The sequence below is a fragment of the Chelonia mydas genome, chromosome 11 (assembly GCF_015237465.2).
Source record: "Chelonia mydas isolate rCheMyd1 chromosome 11, rCheMyd1.pri.v2, whole genome shotgun sequence".
NCBI classification, from domain to species: domain Eukaryota; kingdom Metazoa; phylum Chordata; order Testudines; family Cheloniidae; genus Chelonia; species Chelonia mydas.
The window spans coordinates 10,267,265-10,285,675 of record NC_051251.2 but is presented as its reverse complement, the minus strand read 5'-3'; the positions used below and the strand labels follow the sequence as shown (position 1 = coordinate 10,285,675).

Below are 18,411 nucleotides of genomic sequence, written 5' to 3'. Positions count from 1 at the left end.
AATGCCAGTCTTTCAACCCACCTTACCCAAGCTTGAGTGTGGAATATTTTGCTAATATGCAGAAGGGATGGTATAAGTGCGTGTAGCAAGTCTGTGGATGACATAATGGTGCTTATTATGTGCTGACCCAAAATTAATCATAGGGTTTTATGAACATCTACTCTACCCAGCTTAATTTCTTGTTTTCTTTCCCTCCCTACATACAATTTTCAATCATTCTAATTTATTTCAAAATACCTCACTGGAATACCTTAATGGGAACATATCAAAAGGGTAATTCAACCAAGGTTCCGCAGTCTTCTTGATTGTGTACATCCCCATGCCACTACTATTAGTTCAAGACAGTTCATTAAAAAAGCATGCAACGCTTGAATTAGTACTGTTACTGGCTCTTGTGTTTTTCACCCTTCATTAAGCAATATAACCAAATATTTGATCCCTTTTGGTACCCATCATAAGTTCCATTCTGACAGTCAAGTATTTGGGCAGTAGAGGACAAAGGAAGTAGTTTAATTTTTTTTACTAATTTATTTTTCAACTGGGAAGTCTTGAGAAACAATTTTTACTTATTAATTCTATCAGATGTCTCGTGCATGTACTTTGAATAGTTAGTATTAATAACCTGTCATCCACATAGAAAAATGTATATTAAACTCCGTCAAAAAAGTCTTGTTTCCTGGATGCTTCGGCAAATATAAAGCAAATGTAAACAGTGGGAGTGGTAGAAGTTGATAGTCTGTTTGTGCGTGTCTAGCATGAACAATTCAAATGCAATTCCATCACTTAATTCCAATGCATTAGGTTTTGCACATAGCCAATGTACGCACTTTGATATTGCCAGAACAAAGCGGCACACATTATATATTTGTAATAAGTAATCCCATTCCACCCTGTTGAATGCTTTCCCTGTTTGGACACATGGTGAAGAGAAGGAGAACTGAGTTGCAGTCACTTTATATTCAGTATGCCAATGCACAGGACACCTACTTAAAAGTTGCAATTTTTCAACAAAAAAATTTCAAAAACAGACTTCAAGAAACTGCAGATCTGGAATTAATTTGCAAACTGGACACCATCAAATTAGGCCTGAATAAAGACTGGGAGTGGATGGGTCACTGCAAAAAGTAATTTTCCCTCTGCTGATACTCCCTTCTTGTCAACTTTGGGAAATGGGCGACATCCACCTTGATTGCATTGGCCTCGTTAGCACTATAAAAGTAATTTTCCCTCTCTTGATATTCACCCCTTCTTGTCAACTGTTGAGAATAGGCAACTTCCACTATAACTGAATTGGTCTCGTTAGCACTGACACCCCCCGCCTTGGGTAAGGCAACTCCCATCTTTTCACGTGCTATAATATTTATACTGTTTACTGTATTTTTCACTCCATGCATCTGATGAAGTGGGTTTTAGCCCTTGAAAGCTTATGCCCAAATAAATTTGTTAGTCTCTAAGGTGCCACAAGGACTCCTCGTTGTTGTCACCTACTAAGTTTCTGTACTTTATTTCTCCCATATGAAGTATGCATTTTTGTTGGGATCTGACTTTCTCTTAGTGATAAAATGTTAGTGTAGATCTTAACTTTGGTGCTCAAAGATAGCGATTTCATTATTTGAGGCCATCACCCTGCAAACACATATGCCCAGGCTAAACAGGATTTTCAAGACTACTCAGAACATAAAGTTAAGCACGTGCATATATCTTTGGCGGCTCGGGACTAAATGAGGAACTAATTTGCCCTTTACCTTACCCTTTGAAAATACAGATTTTTATACTGGAGCCTTCTGATCACAATCAGCCTGACAGCTTGGTTTTACAAAGCTATCTTTCTCCAGAGGGATTTACCTATATTTAATTGATTCTCTCATCTCTTCACGTGAAAAGGATCCCTCAATGTCATCTCTTTCAAGATTTGTTAATTTAGGTAAGTTAATCCCTTCCACAAAACTTGTTATGTTCAGATTAGTGTCACCTTTTAAGACATTAAAAGGTTTGTATTATTCATAACATTCAGTTGCTTATTTCCACAGGAAGAGTGTGAATGCCCTGTTGTTCAATTAAACTAGAAACATTTCTTCGTGTTTCTTTTGCCTTTTTCGACTGAACTGGATCAATTTACTTGCCCTTTCACCAAATTCATACTGCTTTTGCTTTGAAAACACAGCTTTTGGTTAAAAAAAAAGTACTAAATTCACATTTAGCCTTCATTAAATCCTCCAGAACCTGGTGCTTCTCCTGTTAAAGTCAATGGGAGCTTTGCCACTGACTTTAATGACAGCACGATCAGGATCTTAATGTATTATCTGAGGATATTTCAATTGAGTCCTGTAATGTTGCATTTGACACCTGCTACTCTCTCCCCGTCCCCCAACCACCCTTATTTTCAAAGCTCTATGCTTTACTGTCAATATTTCTTTCAGGTATACCTGTGACAAGAGACATCTTGGCAAAGGGTCCCCTGTACCTTTTAAACAGCTCTTCCTTCAGACCTGACACCACAAGGATATCATGTGAGGTATCCACAAACAGTTGGTAACTTCTCAAGATTCAATCATTGTAAGATGTATGTACAGGTAATATTTAAGGAATAATGTATTTATACTGAAAGTATGCTTTATGGACTTGCTTTAGAAATTAATCACCAGGACGTGATGTGCCTCTAGGATGGACCATTCAAGCAAGAGGAAGTTGTCACTGCTCCCTAATCAGCTGGTGAGGTAATGCAAGGCTCCACTAACTAGCCTTGCTCCCTCCGCAAACTATCAAAGGAAAACTATCAGAGGCACCATCAATCAAAACCTGTCGGAGGTGAAAAAGAAACATTACAATGGACAAAACTTTGCCCTGGCCATGAACAGAAACAGAAAGCTGTTTTCAGTATTCAGTAATTCAATAAGGACAAATGCAAAGTACTCCACTTAAGAAGGAACCATCAGTTGCACACATACAAAATGGGAAATGACTGCCTAGGCAGGAGTACTGCGGAAAGAGATCTGGGGGTCATAGTGGACCACAAGTTAAATATAAGTCAACAGTATATAACACTGTTGCAGAAAAAGCGAACATCATTCTGGGATGAATTAGCAGGGGTGTTGTAAGCAAGACACAAGAAGTAATTCTTCCGCTCTATTCCATGCTGATTAGGCCTCAACTGGAGTATTGTATCCAGTTCTGGGCACCACGTTTCAGGAAAGATACAGACTAATTGGAGAAGGTCCAGAGAAGAGCAACAAAAATGATTAAAGGTCTAGATAACATGACCTATACGGGAAGATTGAAAAAACTGGGTTTGTTTAGTCTGGAAAAGAGAACCTTGAGAGGGGACATGATAACAGTTTTCAAGTATATAAAAGGTTGTTACAAGAAGGAGGGAGAAAAATTGTTCTTCTTAACTGCTGAGGATAGGACAAGAAGCAATGAGCTTAAATTACAGCAAGGGCAGTTGAAAAACTTCCTGTCAGGGTGGTTAAGCACTGGCATAAATTGCCTAAGGAGGTTGTGGAATCTCCATCATTGGAGATTTTTATGAGTAGGTTATACAAACAGCTGTTAAGGATGGTCTAGATAATACTTAGTCCTGCCATGAGTGCAGGGGACTGGACTAGATGACCTCTCGAAGTCCCTTCCACTCCTATGATTCTATGATTATGCAGAGAAGGGAGAAGCAAGGCTGATTTCATGAACGTTTGGGTCCCAGTTCTTGTGAAACCAGCCAGCTTGGCAAAAGACTGAACTTTTGGAGGAAAAAACCTATTTTATATAGGAAAGGTAACTATTTATAAGGGTAGACTCAGATTTGTGTTTTATGATTTGTTTTAACCAGTTGTTTCCATCACTTTCTCTCATTTCATAAATCTTTATTCTTTCTTATAGTAAAACAAAAGGAGGTTTATTTAAGTGCTCACAAGTGCTGTGTGGTTTACAATAGCAGTGGCTTAAAGTAAAACTGATAAACTGAGGTACCATGCACCTTGCAGAAGATCTGGAGTTTTTGAGTAGCCAATGTCTTGGCCTGGATATGACAGGGAAACAATTCAAAGGGATTCAGAGATTAGGGTGCACCTATTGTTAACCTGCAACGTGAAGAAAAGCCTGGCATAAGCCCAGAGGAGACTGCTTGATGGCTGCAGGTGTAAGGGAGCTGATATCCCGCTACTACAAGACAGACTCCTTTGCACCAAAGGGAGGGGATAACAAGGTGACTTACTGTCCTGGGTACCCTGAGAACTGCCACATCTTACTGGACCTGACCAAAAGCGCAGTAGCTGAAGAGACTGCTCCATTTATGTTTCATAAATTCTTCAATTTCCCTTTTAACCAGGACTCTACTTACAAGAATTTTTGAAATGTATGAGTCTAGCCTTATATTTGTGAAAATCAAACCCTCATTCCTCTCAAATAAACTCCTACAACTGTACCTTTAGAAGAATAAGTGTGTGGTCAAATTACATTAGGTCAGGAAAACCTCACTCTCAACACAGAAGAAAGATTTTCAACCATAAAAATATCCCTTGACTCACTCTTTTACTTGTTTGTCAAGATCATATAATATTTTAGGGTTTATTTTCCTGAAAACAAGTACTAACTAAAAGATATTACATACTATATTTTCTTAACCATGAGCTGACAACAAAAGCATTACATTTCACTTACTTACACAATATGCTGCACAACAAACAAAACTTATCTGTCAGCTCACATGCCCCAAGAGAATGCCAACTGGATACAGTTCTGCTATGACACCGCACATCACAATCTCCACAACTCCCCCCATCTCCAAATCACATACATTAGGGATGAAAGGACCCTAGTGGAGCATATCAGCCCTTGTGGGAGTGGGAGATTTTTTCCAGGCAAGGTGAGAATCTCCATGAGGAGTCCCTTGTGGAAATTCTCCACATTGTCCTATCAGGGGGCAGGGTTTACCACAAACACCATTAGGAAAAAGGCTGTGGGACCTGCCCTCAAACCTAGGAAAACCCTGGGGATCTGCAGGAGGTTAGGCCCCGTACTCTCATACTGGCTCTGACACTAGCGGACAATCTGGCTCCACAGGAGCCATACTATAAACCAGCGGCTCTCAAACTGTGGGTCAGGACCCCTAAGCTGAAGCCTGAGCCCCACTGCCCAGGGCCAAAGTCAAAGTCCAAGGACTTCAGCCATGGGAGGCAGGACTCAGGTTGCAGGCCTGCTGCCTGGGGCTAAAGCCCTGAGCTTCAGCTTTGGCCCTCCTGCCCAGAGTGGTGGGGCTTGGGCTTTGGCCCCCTCTGCCCGGAGCGGTGGGGCTTGGGTGGGCTCAGGCTTCAGTTCCCCCATTCTGCGGTCATGAAGTAATTTCTGTTGTCAGAAGGGGGTTGCGGAGCAATAAAGTTTGAGAACCCCTGCCATAAGCCCACCCCTGGCAGCAGCTACTCTCTAACTCTTTGGGAAGCTACACAGACTAGACAGCACAGCCTATATGCTGGGGATTCTCTGTGAAGCCAAATATGGCATAATACACATCTTCTGAAGCCTGTCCACTCTTCACACCCCCAGCTCACCCAGCCTCTAATCCCATCACCTATGTGAACTCCGACTAGAGCTCTCCCCAGGATCCAGGAGACTGGGGAGGTGACGGGGGAGAGAATAAAAATGGCATAGGCATGGCTGCAGGGCCAGTGCAACCACGAGGTGAACTAGTCGGTCGCCTAGGGCGTCAAGTGGTTGGGGCGCCAAAAAGCGGTGCCCTGGCTCGGCAGGGAGTAGCTGCCTTCTAGAGGCACCAGAGAGCCAGAGCATTGGCTTGTGGGGCGGTAAGCCCCAGCCATGGAGGAGCCGGCGCGGCACAAGGGGGCAGCAGCCCTGCAAAGGCGGCGGCGCTGCTAGCAGGGAGCAGCCACGTCCCTCGCCCCTACTGCCCAGGCTGTGGCCCGGCGCCCCCCTCCTCCCCTGGGAGTTCCTGCAGGCTGCAGCAGATGCATGCAGGCGGCGGCCCCTGTGCGCCCCCCAGCTCCCCCCTCACTGTGGTCAGGCTCTGCAGCTCCCGCGCATGTGAGATGCCGACGCCGCTCCTCCGACTGCCTCAGCACTCTCGGGGGAAGAACTGTGCATGCGGCAGCCCGGCAGCATGTTTTGCCTCCACGTGGAGCCAGCATCTGACAGGCATGGGCATGATAAGGAGAGTTCCAGGGGGCAGTCAGGGAGCAGGGGGAGGGTTGGATGGGTCAGGAGTTCTGGGGGGGCCTGGCAGGGAGCGGAGGTGTGGAGAGGAATCGGAGCATTCAGGGGACAGGGAGCAACGGAGGTTAGATGGGTCAGGAGTTCTGGGGGTCCTGTCAGGGAGCGGGGAGTGGTTGGATGAGGTGTGGAAGTCCTGGGGGTCTGTGGATAAGGGTTGGGGCAGTCAGGGGACTGGTAGGGGGTAGGATCCTATGGGGGCAGTTATGGTGTGGGGGGTGTCTCAGGAGGGGGCACTCAGGAGACAGGGAACAGGGAGACATAGGTATGGGGTGAGGTTCTGGGAGGCAGTTAGGGGCAGGGGTCCCAGGAGGTAGCAGTCATAGAATCATAGAATATCAGAGTTGGAAGGGACCTCAGGAGGTCATCTAGTCCAACCCCCTGCTCAAAGCAGGACCGATCCCCATTTAAATCATCCCAGCCAGGGCTTTGTCAAGTCTGACCTTAAAAACTTCTAAGGAAGGAGATTCCATCACCTCCCTAGGTAACGCATTCCAGTGTTTCACCACCCTCCTAGTGAAAAAGTTTTTCCTAATATCCAACCTAAATCTCCCCCACTGCAACTTGAGACCATTACTCCTTGTTCCGTCATCTGCTACCACTGAGAACTGTCTAGAGCCATCCTCTTTGGAACCCCCTTTCAGGTAGTTGAAAGCAGCTATCAAATCCCCCCTCATTCTTCTCTTCCGTAGACTAAACATCCCCAGTTCCCTCAGCCTCTCCTCATAACTCATGTGTTCCAGTCCCCTAATCATTTTTGTTGCCCTCCGCTGGACTCTCTCCAATTTTTCCACATCCTTCTTGTAGTGTGGGACAAGGGACAAGTCAAGGGACAAGGAGCCGGGGGGGAGGGTTGGGAGTTCTGAGGGGGGCAGTCAGGGGGTGGGGAGTGGATGGGGCAGGGCTAGGGCGAGGCTCTCCTATTGTTGAAATATGGTAACCCTAGGCGAGCAGGGAGCCGGGGGGGCACATGGGGGCCAGCGCCCACATGCATCTGCTGCAGCCTGCAGGAGCCCCGGGGGGGGGGCAGCAGGGGGGTGCCGGGCCGCAGCCTGGGCAGGAGGGGCAGCGGGCGTGGCTGCTCCCCACTAGCGGCACCGCTGCCTTTGCAGGGCTACTGCCCCCCTGCGCCGCACCGGCTCCTCCATGGCTGGGGCTTGCAGCCACCGCAAGCAGGACGCTCTGGCTCTCCGATGCCTCCGGAAGGCGGCTCCTCCCTGCCGAGCTGCTGCAGCGGCCCAAGCCCAGCAAAGCCAGTGAGTGGACTCAGGGGCAAGGGCAGCTGGGGTGGGGTGGATTCACGGGGGGGCTGTGCACCCTCAAGGGGAGTTCAATGGGCAGGCAGGGGGGAACCTGGTCTGGGGAGCAGCCCCTGGGCACAGCTGGCCCCTGGGGTCTATAAAGGCTCATTGAGATTTGCCCCTCAATGAACCAATGTGCAGGAGAGGCCGGGGGGGGGGGGGGGGGGGGGCACCGCAAGGTGGAAGTTTTGCCAGAGACCAGAGCTATTAGAGGGGCGCAGTGTGGGCCCATAAGTATCAGGGATGCCTTGAGGCAGCAATTTGAAGTTGAAAGTGACTAATATTTGTTGCTATGCTGGGGAGTGCAGTGCTTGTAATGCTAGGAGGTGATTGGTGCAGACGATGCAATATGTGGGTTTAAACATAATTGTATGTTGCTTTGCAGGGCACTTTTTGCTTTCAATTAATAGAATAAAGATTGCTTTCAAACCAACACAATTATTTTATTAAAAAACAACCAGAGAAGAGAGTCAAACCAAGAAAACCCAGCAGTGAGGGGGATGGGAGGAGGGGTTCTGGGACAGCTAAAGATTTGTGTATGTCCAGCCTTCTCCTTCAGAGTACAATGCAGCAGGTTCTGTGTTTCAGCAGGGCCAAACTGCAGAGGGATGGATGGGTGTTGAGTGAAGTGGGTAGTGGGAGTCCGCAGTGCTGGACGGTGAGGGGGGAGGAGTGGAATGCCACGGGTATAGACTGGAGCCAGGAGGTTGATAACCGTGTGTTGGCAGTGTCTGGGGGGAGCATGGGAAAGAGTTTTGAGACAGCAGCTGAAGGGGAGGGCAGGTGCAGAGCTGCTCAGTTTGCTGAGCTAGTATCGCCTGGAGTGTGTCTGCTTGGCGCTCATAACTTTTAAGAGCCGCTACGTGGCTTCATTTTGGCGTGCCACGTTCTCCTTTCGGTCCCTCTTCTAGCTGTTCCGCCACTCCTTCCATTCCTGTTTCTCAGTGCATCATAACATCACGCAGAAAGTCCTCCTTAGTTCTTCTGGGACGCTTTCTAATTCTGCACAGCCGTTCAGCCGCTGATAACAAAGAGGGAGGCTGGGCCCCCAAGGTCATCTCTGTGAAGTTTAAACACAATATTTTACAGAAGTAGTATTGTTCTCAGACAACACTGATTCAGTGATTTAAAACACAGCCAGTACTCACACACCTGTCACTAACTGGCTGACCCCAGGCAAACACACATGAGCCACAAGCCCCCCAAAATGGTGAGTAGCTGCAGGGGCAGGGTAAATCACTCTTCCCGGACCCTGCTGTACACTGGACACGTGGCTCTTGGGGAGAGCTACCACTATGGGGCGGGGGTGCTGATAATCATTCCTGTCCCCACATTTTCCATAGGAGGTGATCATTATGGAAGATATCTCGCTGCTGAGGGTGAGCAGTGAATCAAGGGAGGGTCTTCTCCAAGACTGCGACTTCCGCCCTGGCCTCTATGTGGCTCGCCTGTAGGCAGCAATGTTGTCCCCCTTCCGTGACAGCACAGTGGAGCAGGAAAGTTACTGTTAATGGGGCAAGAAACAAAGCAGTTCTGCCGAAGAACCTGCAGCAGCGGATTGGCCAGTATCTCCACGAGAGTTTCTGGGAGATCTCTGAGGGAGATCCCCTGAAGTGAGGAAGTCAATCAACAGCCTGTTCCGCCGCTCAGACTAGGCATGCAGTGGGAGACAAACCTGTTTTCTGCAACCCTGCTGCACCCAACAACTCACTTCCCAAAGCAATTCCCAAAATCAAATCCACTTACCGGGGCCTCTTCTCTTTGTGCTTGGCAACATCTGACAGCTGTGACTGGCTAGCCTCCTCCGGGGTAGCAAAGAGCTCCTGGCTGCATGCATCTCTGACCTCCGAGTCATCATCTGCCTCTGGGTGCTCCTCCCAGATTGTCTCCTCCTGGCTCGATCCACTTTAGACTGGCACATGAGCCACTGAAATATCCACAGTGGTCTTCACGGTGGAGGTGGGGTTGCCACCAAATATCACATCTAGCTCTTTGTAGAACCAGCAGCTCGTGGGCACAGCACCCTTCTGCACATTGTGGTAGGCGTTCCACAGCTCCTTCACTTTGATCCCGCACTGCAATGTGTCCCGGCCATGGCCCCTTTCTGTCATGCATTGTGAAATCTGTCCATAGGTATCATAATTCCTACAGCTGGAGTGCAGCTAGGACTGGACAGCCTCCTCTGCCCAATTGCTGATGAGGTCCAGCAGCTCAGCATTGCTCCAAGCGGGTGATCACCTGGTGAGTGGAGCAGGCATTGGCCACCTGGAAAGATGCGCTGAGACCACTGCACGTGTCACTGAGCAAACAGGAAGGGGACTTCAAAATTCCAAAGGAATTTAAGGGGTGGGGATGACGGTTGGTCACTTGAGGGCAGGGCAGCAGAGTTCAAACTGATGACCAGAGAGGTGAGAACAGGTATTGTGGGTCACTTCCTGGAGGCCAATCGCAGCGCTATATTCGACCATGGTGTCTATACTGGCACCACAGCTCTGTAGCCCCAGCGTAGAAAACTGTACACCTCTTGTTGGGGTGGTTTTTTTTTACAGCACTACAATTGAGTAGTCTCTGCACACTACGTGGCTTGGCAGTGTGTACACCTCGGGAGTTACAGCGCAGAAAGCTGCTTTACTGTGCAGAAACTTGCCAGTGTAAACAGGGCTTAAGAGAAAAGGATTTCCCCCACCATGAAAATCACCATAGTCTGAGAAAAAGAAAAACTGCAAACCCTTAAAGGAGAAGGGGTTTTAAGTGAAGGACATCCAGAAACTGAGGACTAGCATCCAGGCACTGACAGCAGAGCACATGCTGGGAAACTGGTCAGAGGCAACAATATAAAAGTGCAAAGTCTGAAGTTGCATCTTTATGTTTATTTTCTGTGTAACTTGTGTTTGATTTTACTTGCTATTTCATCTTTGATTATTCTATTAAATAATTTTATTTATCCTTATCCCAAGCAGGTCTCTGGTGTGCACACTGAATGGAGTGTGTACCCCAAAGCGTACTGATAACAGGGGCAGGTTTCACTCCTTCAGAGGTAACAAACCAGAGGGGAAAAGTTCAAGTTCCTGGTAGTTAAGATCTCAAGATAGAAAGATTTGGGGAGACTCGGAACCAGAAGCGCTCTTGTGCTCACCCTGCAAGGAGTAACTAGGCTGACAGAAGCCAGGGTGAGACCTTTATGCTCGTAGGCTGGCAACTGGTATCAGGGCTTTGAGCCATAGCAGCATAGCATTAAAGCACCTGAAGTTACAAGGCAGGAGGTAACAGAACCCTTTACTGGTCTGGTTGAGCCCCAAAACTTTACAGCTAAGAAGGTCCGAGAGTTAATAACCGATCCCAGAGACAAAGAACAGTGAGCTGGTCCTCCAGGGTGTTTAGAAGGGTTGAGACAACATCACAGGGACAGGGTACAGTACCTCCAGGGTGCATAGAGGGCATTTGTCACTGGTGTATTATTCATATATGTGCCACACTGCCATGTCTGGCTGGTAATACAAAACAGATAGCTTCTTTTCTTTAAACTCCTCAAGTTTCTGGCTAATGGACAACAGTAAATCCTCCAATTTTTCCAAACAGAGAAGACCTCTCAACAGTCTGACTCAAGCAATGCACAAACTGGGGAACTGGATGAACACACAGCAAGGTGAAGGTAATTTCAATAGAGAGACTGTGGAAACTGATGAATGAAAGGAGGCAGATGAATCGTATGGTTCCAGTTTAATAACTTTCAAAGAGTCTAACACCACCAAGCTCAGAGGAAGATTTGCAAGTGCAGCACTAATCTCTCCTGCTTCTGTTTACTGATTCATGGTTTTTTTACCTGATTCATGATTGTGGCCTAAACAATTTACAGATTCTGTTCATCCAAAAATTGTTCTATCTGGTGTATTGAATTTAAAAGAAATGCAGACACTGGTGAAGTCTGTGCCAAAAAGATGTTGATGACCATAATTTTCCTGAATTTCTTCTCAAATGTAAGACCTCCAACAATAGAGAAAAGATTACAAGAGATTGGCTTGTTTGAAGGGCTACCAACCAAGCACTGTACTGCTTCCCATGTTGGCTATTTTCTGAGGGGGAGGACAAACAAACAGTGCAGTACACTGGCAAAAAGTGAAGAGTATTCTCAAGCTATGAAAAAAATGTCTCAACCTACATCATAAACTTCCCGAACATGAAAAGAGCAGAGACCATAAAACCCACTACTGCCAGTGTAAGGAATCAGAGTAGGCATTATGATGTGGATAGGAAAAACATAGTGAGAAACAAAAACAAATATTAACAAAGCTGCAAGATGGACAGCAATACTGGAAAAAATCTTGGATGCTATCTTACATCTTGCTTCAAAAGGCATAGCATTTCAAGGAGATAATCTGATTGATGATCCATACAATGGTAACTTTCTTGGAACTCTTGAGTTACTAGATCATCATGACAACATAACTCAGGGCCATTTGGCTAGAGTCAAACAGAAGCAGACAGAGGGTAGAACAAATCAAGGACAGGTACATTACCTCTCATGAGAGAGTCAGAATGAGTTTATTGAATTATGTGGTAAAAGCGGGCAAAAGGCCATTCTTGCAGCAAAAGAAAAAGCCATCTATTATCCTATCATATATGATGCTACTCCTGATGCCTCTCACCATGAACAAAATGTGTTAATATTCAGGTTTGTAGGTCAGGACCACAATAGTAGTGCATTTAACATTCAAAAAAAATTCTCCAGCTCATGAACTTTAATAAAAAAAGATATAGATGAAATGCTAATTGTCAGGTGAAACACCATCACATTCGACCTGATGACTGCCGAGGTCCAGGATAGGATTTGATTTGAAAATGTCAGTAAAATTAAAAGGGATAGGCCTGTATTATGTTCAAAAATAAACTTGCTGTGTCTTCTCCTTCCACTTCACATAAGCTAGTAGATCAGGGGTGGCCAGACTGAGAAGGAGCCAGAATTTAGCAATGTACCTTTCCAAAGAGCCACAGTAATACATCAGCAGTGCCCCACTGCCATCAGTTCCCTCCCTGCAAGAGCCTCCCACCCACCAGCAGGCCCACCAGTCAGTGCCTCTCCCTCCCTCCCCACACCTCCCGATCACCTGTTTTGTGGTGTGCAGGAGGGGGCTCTGAGGGGGAGGAGGGCATGGCAGGCTCCGGGGAGGGGGCAGGAAGGGGTGGAGTGGGGGCAGACTCCGTGGCAGAGCTAGGGGTTGAGCAGTGAGCACCCTCCAGCAATTGGAAAGTTGGAGACTGTAGCTCCAGCCCCGGAGTTGGTGCCTATACAAGGAGCCGCATGTTAACTTCTGAAGAGCCACATGTGGCTCCGGAGCCACAGGTTCGCCACCCCAGATGTTTCTGCTGCTGCTGCAGCATGTTCTGAAACAGTAACATATTTTAATTGTGTGCAGCAATTTTTGTTTTTCAGTGCCTCAATGCTTGTGAGGTGGAAGACTAACAAATAAGACACACTGTTCACTCCATTCTCAGTTAGACACATTCTGGATTGCATGTGCTGATGCTGTCTGTCCAAGCTCTCTGCACACAAGTTCAACAGGAATTTATTGCATTTGGAATCACAATAGTGTTCTTTGCTTGTAGGAGGGAAAATAGCCAACAGCATTTCAACACATTTTAATGATAGAAAAATTATTATTATACCAACAAGGGAACAATAGTCTAGAGCAGGGGTTCTCAAACTGGGGGGGTCAGGATCCCTCAGGGGGTCACGAGGTTATTACATGAGGGGTCGCCTCCATCCCAAAACCCGCTTTGCAGCCAACATTTATAATGGTGTTGAATATATAAAAAGTGTTTTTAATTTATAAGAGGGGTCGCACTCAGAGGCTTGGTTTGTGAAAGAGGTCACCAGTACAAAGGTTTGAGAACCACAGGTCTAGAGAAACTATTTATAATTTAAGACTGTAAATTGTCTGGGAGAGGGACTATGGCAATATAGGACTAATTGCTACTAGAATAGGTTTTTCTCCGCCAAATACATCTCCAGATATCTAATGAAAACAACTACAGTGCTTTACAATGTGTACATATTTTCAAATTACTTTGTTATTGTTTTCCCTTTCCTCCAGATAAGCAAGCAGTTAATCCTGAGAACAAATACATGAAATAAATTGAGACAAAAGCCCCAATCCAGCAAACATACATCTGCTCAACTTTATCCATGAGTAACCTCAATTCACTTCAGTGGAAGTGCTTATGCTCCTAACAGGCCTTGCAAAAACTGTCTATAGATATTAGACTTTTTGCACACTAAATGTACTACTATAAATACAGGTAAGAAAATAATCCTCAAAAAGGTTATAATCTAAATTCACAACTTCAGAAATTATCTTAAATTTCCTCAAAGGTTGGTTAAAAAGATACCGCAAAATTGACAGCTAGTCCATTTTAAAAAATGAATTTAAAGTTTTTCAAGGCACTGCGCCTGCCCCAAATTCTCCAATTTGTAATAACATTTTCCTATTTGATTCCTAACATCCAACAGAAACTTTTATTATGCAAGCCTCACACTGATACTAGAATGGTCTCAAAGACTAACCCAATACTTCAATTGGACATGTTAAAAAAACGAAACCTTCTCTACATCGTTACCTACAGGTCTTGAGATTTGGGGTGGGAAATTCCCTAAATCCCTTTATTTTTAAAGGTATTGTTGAGGCCGTTTTTAAACATCCTTTGCAGTGAATGACTTCTGCTGTGCATTTGCTTCAATTATATATTTAAAATATCATTCATTTCATCTTTAAGGTATTTCCTCATTCAAGCAATCTTGACATACAACTCTGAGCACAAATGGAAATGGGTAAGTTATAATGAGATCTAAGGATGAAAAGCACTAAATAATAGTTAGGTAGCAGTAGTATTATATATTTATGTGAACAAAGAAATCTTAATATATGGTTTAGCTCCAAACCACAGCCATCCAAAAATGAAACCCAACCAAAGGAAAAACAACAAACACACAAAGGTACGTTAGAATCCTCATATGACCCCTAGAGAGAAAAGGGAATGGCGAGGGGGAGAAGAAGAGCTGGGAAGAGGTGCTGATGGGGATAGGGCTGAGCAGGGAACCTGATAAAGATGAATGGGGAGAGTGGGATAAGGAGAACAGAGATTTTATGAAAACTCCTTGTAGTCCCAGCCCCCTAAGGCCCCATTGTCTTTCCAGTGTGCCCCCCACATGACGCCATGGGAGTCCCAGGATTCAATGGCAGCCCCGTGCCTGACAGAAAGTCTTTCCTAGGGCCACTCATTTACCATGGGAACCCCTTGCCACCCACCCCACGACAGCTCCAGCCCCTCTGCAGAATGCCCAGAGCCCCGGACCCCCCACTCTTACCCCTCTTATCCATGAGCCACATGAAGGCGAAGCAGGGCAGGAAGCCGATTGGGCCCCACAAGACGAGCAAGGCGATGTCCCAGCTGGAGAAGCCGAAGGCCAGGCGGGCCGAGTTCTGGATGGGGCCCCAGCTGTTCCACACCAGGCCCTGCGCGAAGCCCAGCAGCGAGAAGACCAGCAGCACGAGCCAGCGCCGCCCGTAAACCCGGCCCGGTACCGGCGCCAGCCGGGGCGCCGCCACCGCAGGGATAAGGCCCCGCCAAAGCTGGGGCCCAAGGGGACCCCCCGCCGCCCCCCGGGGCTGCGGCGGTAGCAGGGACTCCCGCTCCTCCGCGCTGCTCCAGCCTAGACCCATCTGCGGGGGTCGGCGAGGAGGCTGCCTCCGGGCGGCCAGGACGGGCTCGGGGACAGCAGCTCCCAGGGCGGTTGAGAGGCCCGTGTCCTGTTAGGGCATCGGGGAGGGGTCTGGGGAAACGACGCCAAACTCACAATCACAGGGGCTCTGCCGGGCCCTGCCCAGCCGCATGCGCGAGCCGGGCGGCCCTGCCCACCAGCCACCGCCTTCCCTCGCTCCCACCCACCCTCCTTCCAGTCCGAGCCGCCCCACAACGGTCACTTCCTGGGGCAAGGAGGTCTCCCTCAGTCAGAACCTCCCCAACGGTCACTCCCAGGGGTTAGGGTCCCCTCAGTCAGAACCGCCCCCCCCCAACGGTCACTCCCTGGGGTGGGGGTCCCCTCAGTCAGAACCGCCCCCCCCCAACGGTCACTTCCTGGGGCAAGGAGGTCTCCCTCAGTCAGAACCTCCCCAACGGTCACTCCCTGGGGTTGGGGTCCCCTCAGTCAGAACCGCCCCCCCCAACGGTCACTCCCTGGGGTGGGGGTCCCCTCAGTCAGAACCCCCCCCCCCCAACGGTCACTCCCTGGGGGTGCGGGACTACCTCAGTCAGAACCCCCCCCAACTGTCACTCCCTGGGGTGGGGGTCCCACCCCAGTCAGAACCCCCCCCAACGGTCACTCCCTGGGGTGGGGGTCCCACCCCAGTCAGAACCGCCCCCCCCAACTGTCACTCCCTGGGGTGGGGGTCCCACCCCAGTCAGAACCCCCCGCAACGGTCGCTTCCTGAAGTTCTCCCTCAGTCAGAGCCCCTTCTCCCCAACGGTCACTCCCTGAGGTTGGGGGTTCCCTCAGTCAGAGCCCCTTCTCCCCAACGGTCACTCCCTGGGCTCCAAGGCCCTTGGCCTAGAGAGCCCCGAAAGGCCCTTGGCCGGGGCTTTCCACTGTGTACTGAGCTACCCCATCCCGACCAACAGCGGGCGTCAGCCCCCAGGACGGATCAGCGCGCGACCCCAGCGCCCGCCTCCTCCGCCCACAAGCAAACCCACGTGAGGGTTCCGCTACGCTCACGTGATGGGAGGGGGCGGGGCTGCCGGTGACGGACAGAGCCTGAGCTTTGCCCCCTGGGGCGGCTCTGAGGCGGCTGCTCTGCCCGATTACCCGATCACCCGGCGGGAGCATGGCAGAGGCCGCAACCCTGGATCCGCCGCTGCCCGGTAGGTGGCCCCGGCTGGTGACGTGTGTGCTGCGATGGGTGTAGAGCCGGGCAAGGGTGCGGCTTTCTAGCTGGCTGCCTTGGTCTGTCGTGGCCTTAGATCGCAGCCCGCTGTCCGGGCTCTGACCTGGCCCCCGGGGCACGGGCCAGCGTGCAGTGCCTGGCTGGGTCTCCTCTTTGCAGACCGGGCGCTGGCGCCTTAGTTGCCCCCTCCCCGGCTGCCTGAACACGTGTCCACACACATGTATGGTTTGCTCCCAGCACCTCGCACTCTGTCCTCCCTTCACCTCAAGGCATGAGTTCAGTTCCGGTAAGTACCTCCGTGCTTGCTGGTCTCCGAGATGTGCATTCCTCTGCACTTGCAAACTCAGCCCCGCTTCAGCTGCACGGGGGGGAGCCAACAGTGGAAGCTGATGTGTAGACAGGTTTTACCACCTGCATCCACCGTTCCTCACGCTGCTGGAGCTGCACCTCTGAGGAATTACATCTACAAAGGTTTCAGAGTAGCAGCCGTGTTAGTCTGTATTCGCAAAAAGAAAAGGAGTACTTGTGGCACCTTAGAAACTAACCAATTTATTTGAGCGTAAGCTTTCGTGAGCTACAGCTCACTTCATCGGAAGTGCCACAAGTACTCCTTTTCCTTTTACAGCTACAAAGGGTACTGGTGCAGACGAGGCTGTTAATATGTCACGTGCAAGGTCTTTTACACCTGAGCGTCCGGCGAGTCGTTGCTACTTATTTTTTTGTTCCCCTTTCTAAAATCAAACAACAGAAGTAGGAAATTAACAGCCCAATGACATTAAATGCTTTAAGGCTGTAAAACATCAGGAAACAGAAGTTAAAGTGATCATAGTAACATTAACTTGCCCACATAAGTATCCATTTCATATTTCCAAGTTAAGATTTAAATTCATTGTATATTTTTAAAATAAATTCTGTTTTTCTATTCCCTGTTTTCCAGCCGTACAAATTACAGATTCACTCTTATTCTCTCTCTCCACTCACCCCTTGTATCCTTCTGTAAATTCCTCTGACTAATCTTATGCTGGCCCTTGGGATGTTGTGCATCATGTATCTTCCTTTTGCTCCTTTAGATCCCCACTCAAAGTCCACATTTCCACCAACAATGACCCACACTCCCATGCCTAAAATACATTTAATCTTTAAAGGAACCTCCTCAGTGTGTATGGGCATTTTACTAGTACAAGCAACCTCATTATATGTACTTTGCATAAATCTTCCTGATCTGATATCACCTCTCCCTGACTTAAATGAGACTCCTTGTGATCCACCTATACAGATCCAATTGCAGGATCCAGGATTAAATTTGCTTTTGAGGTGCTATAAAAGATGTTGAGATATTGTGACAGGTCATCCACTTGTTACTTTTTTTCTTTAAGGCAAAAGTAAACACAGAGGTGGGAAAGAGATCTGGTTTCTGCTGGTGACTGCTTGATATGACTTGGATGGGCACAATTCCACCAAATGTAGACTCCTCTTACAGGCTGCTAGTATTGTTTTATAATAAGGTGGATAAAAATCAATGGTGGTCTAAATAAAAAAAAAATCCCCATTGAATGTGATTATTTGGATTTATTATTTTTTAAAAACCGCAGATGAATTTAGAGTCATCTGTCACATGAGCTAAGGGCATTATAAATTATCATTTGAATATATTCAGTTCATTATGCCATAGATATCAATAGGTAATAGACTGTTTACCACATGCAATTGTCATCATAAAATTAATGGTTTATGCTGCACAGTATTTCAGTTTCTCTGAAAAATTATTTATTTCAGATTGGCTTCAGTTCTGTCACAATGATTGGAAATTTAATTGATAAATGGCAGTATGTTGAACTGGGGTAGTAGGCTGCACCAGAATGACTCACTAATACATCCAAGCAGCACATCAATGAAATTCAAATGATACTTAACCCCTGATTCTGCAATAGGATTTGTGCAGGTGGATCCTTACGGAG

General features: G+C 47.6%; 2 protein-coding genes across 7 annotated transcripts in view; one reads left to right on the top strand and one right to left on the bottom strand.

Annotated features, from left to right (window-relative positions):
• Positions 1–16,245, bottom strand: part of SLC49A4 (solute carrier family 49 member 4) — a 153,391-nt gene extending 137,146 nt beyond the window's left edge. The window contains exons 1-2 of one of the 2 annotated variants that reach the window (XM_043524878.1): positions 15,969–16,245; positions 14,881–15,818 (exon numbers count right to left, since the gene is read on the bottom strand). In XM_043524878.1, coding sequence (XP_043380813.1) covers positions 14,881–15,235 — 355 coding nt within the window. In that variant the 5' untranslated portion in view covers positions 15,236–15,818; positions 15,969–16,245. Of the gene's footprint in view, positions 1–14,880; positions 15,864–15,968 lie in introns of those variants that run through there. The other variant, XM_037912036.2, reaches the window with a different exon arrangement.
• A 29-nt stretch (positions 16,246–16,274) lies between these two features.
• Positions 16,275–18,411, top strand: part of HSPBAP1 (HSPB1 associated protein 1) — a 62,931-nt gene continuing 60,794 nt past the window's right edge. Inside the window, exon 1 of one of the 5 annotated variants that reach the window (XM_027834103.3) lies at positions 16,275–16,430. In XM_027834103.3, coding sequence (XP_027689904.2) covers positions 16,394–16,430 — 37 coding nt within the window. In that variant the 5' untranslated portion in view covers positions 16,275–16,393. The other 4 variants (XM_037912516.2, XM_037912517.2, XM_037912515.2 and 1 more) reach the window with 4 other exon arrangements.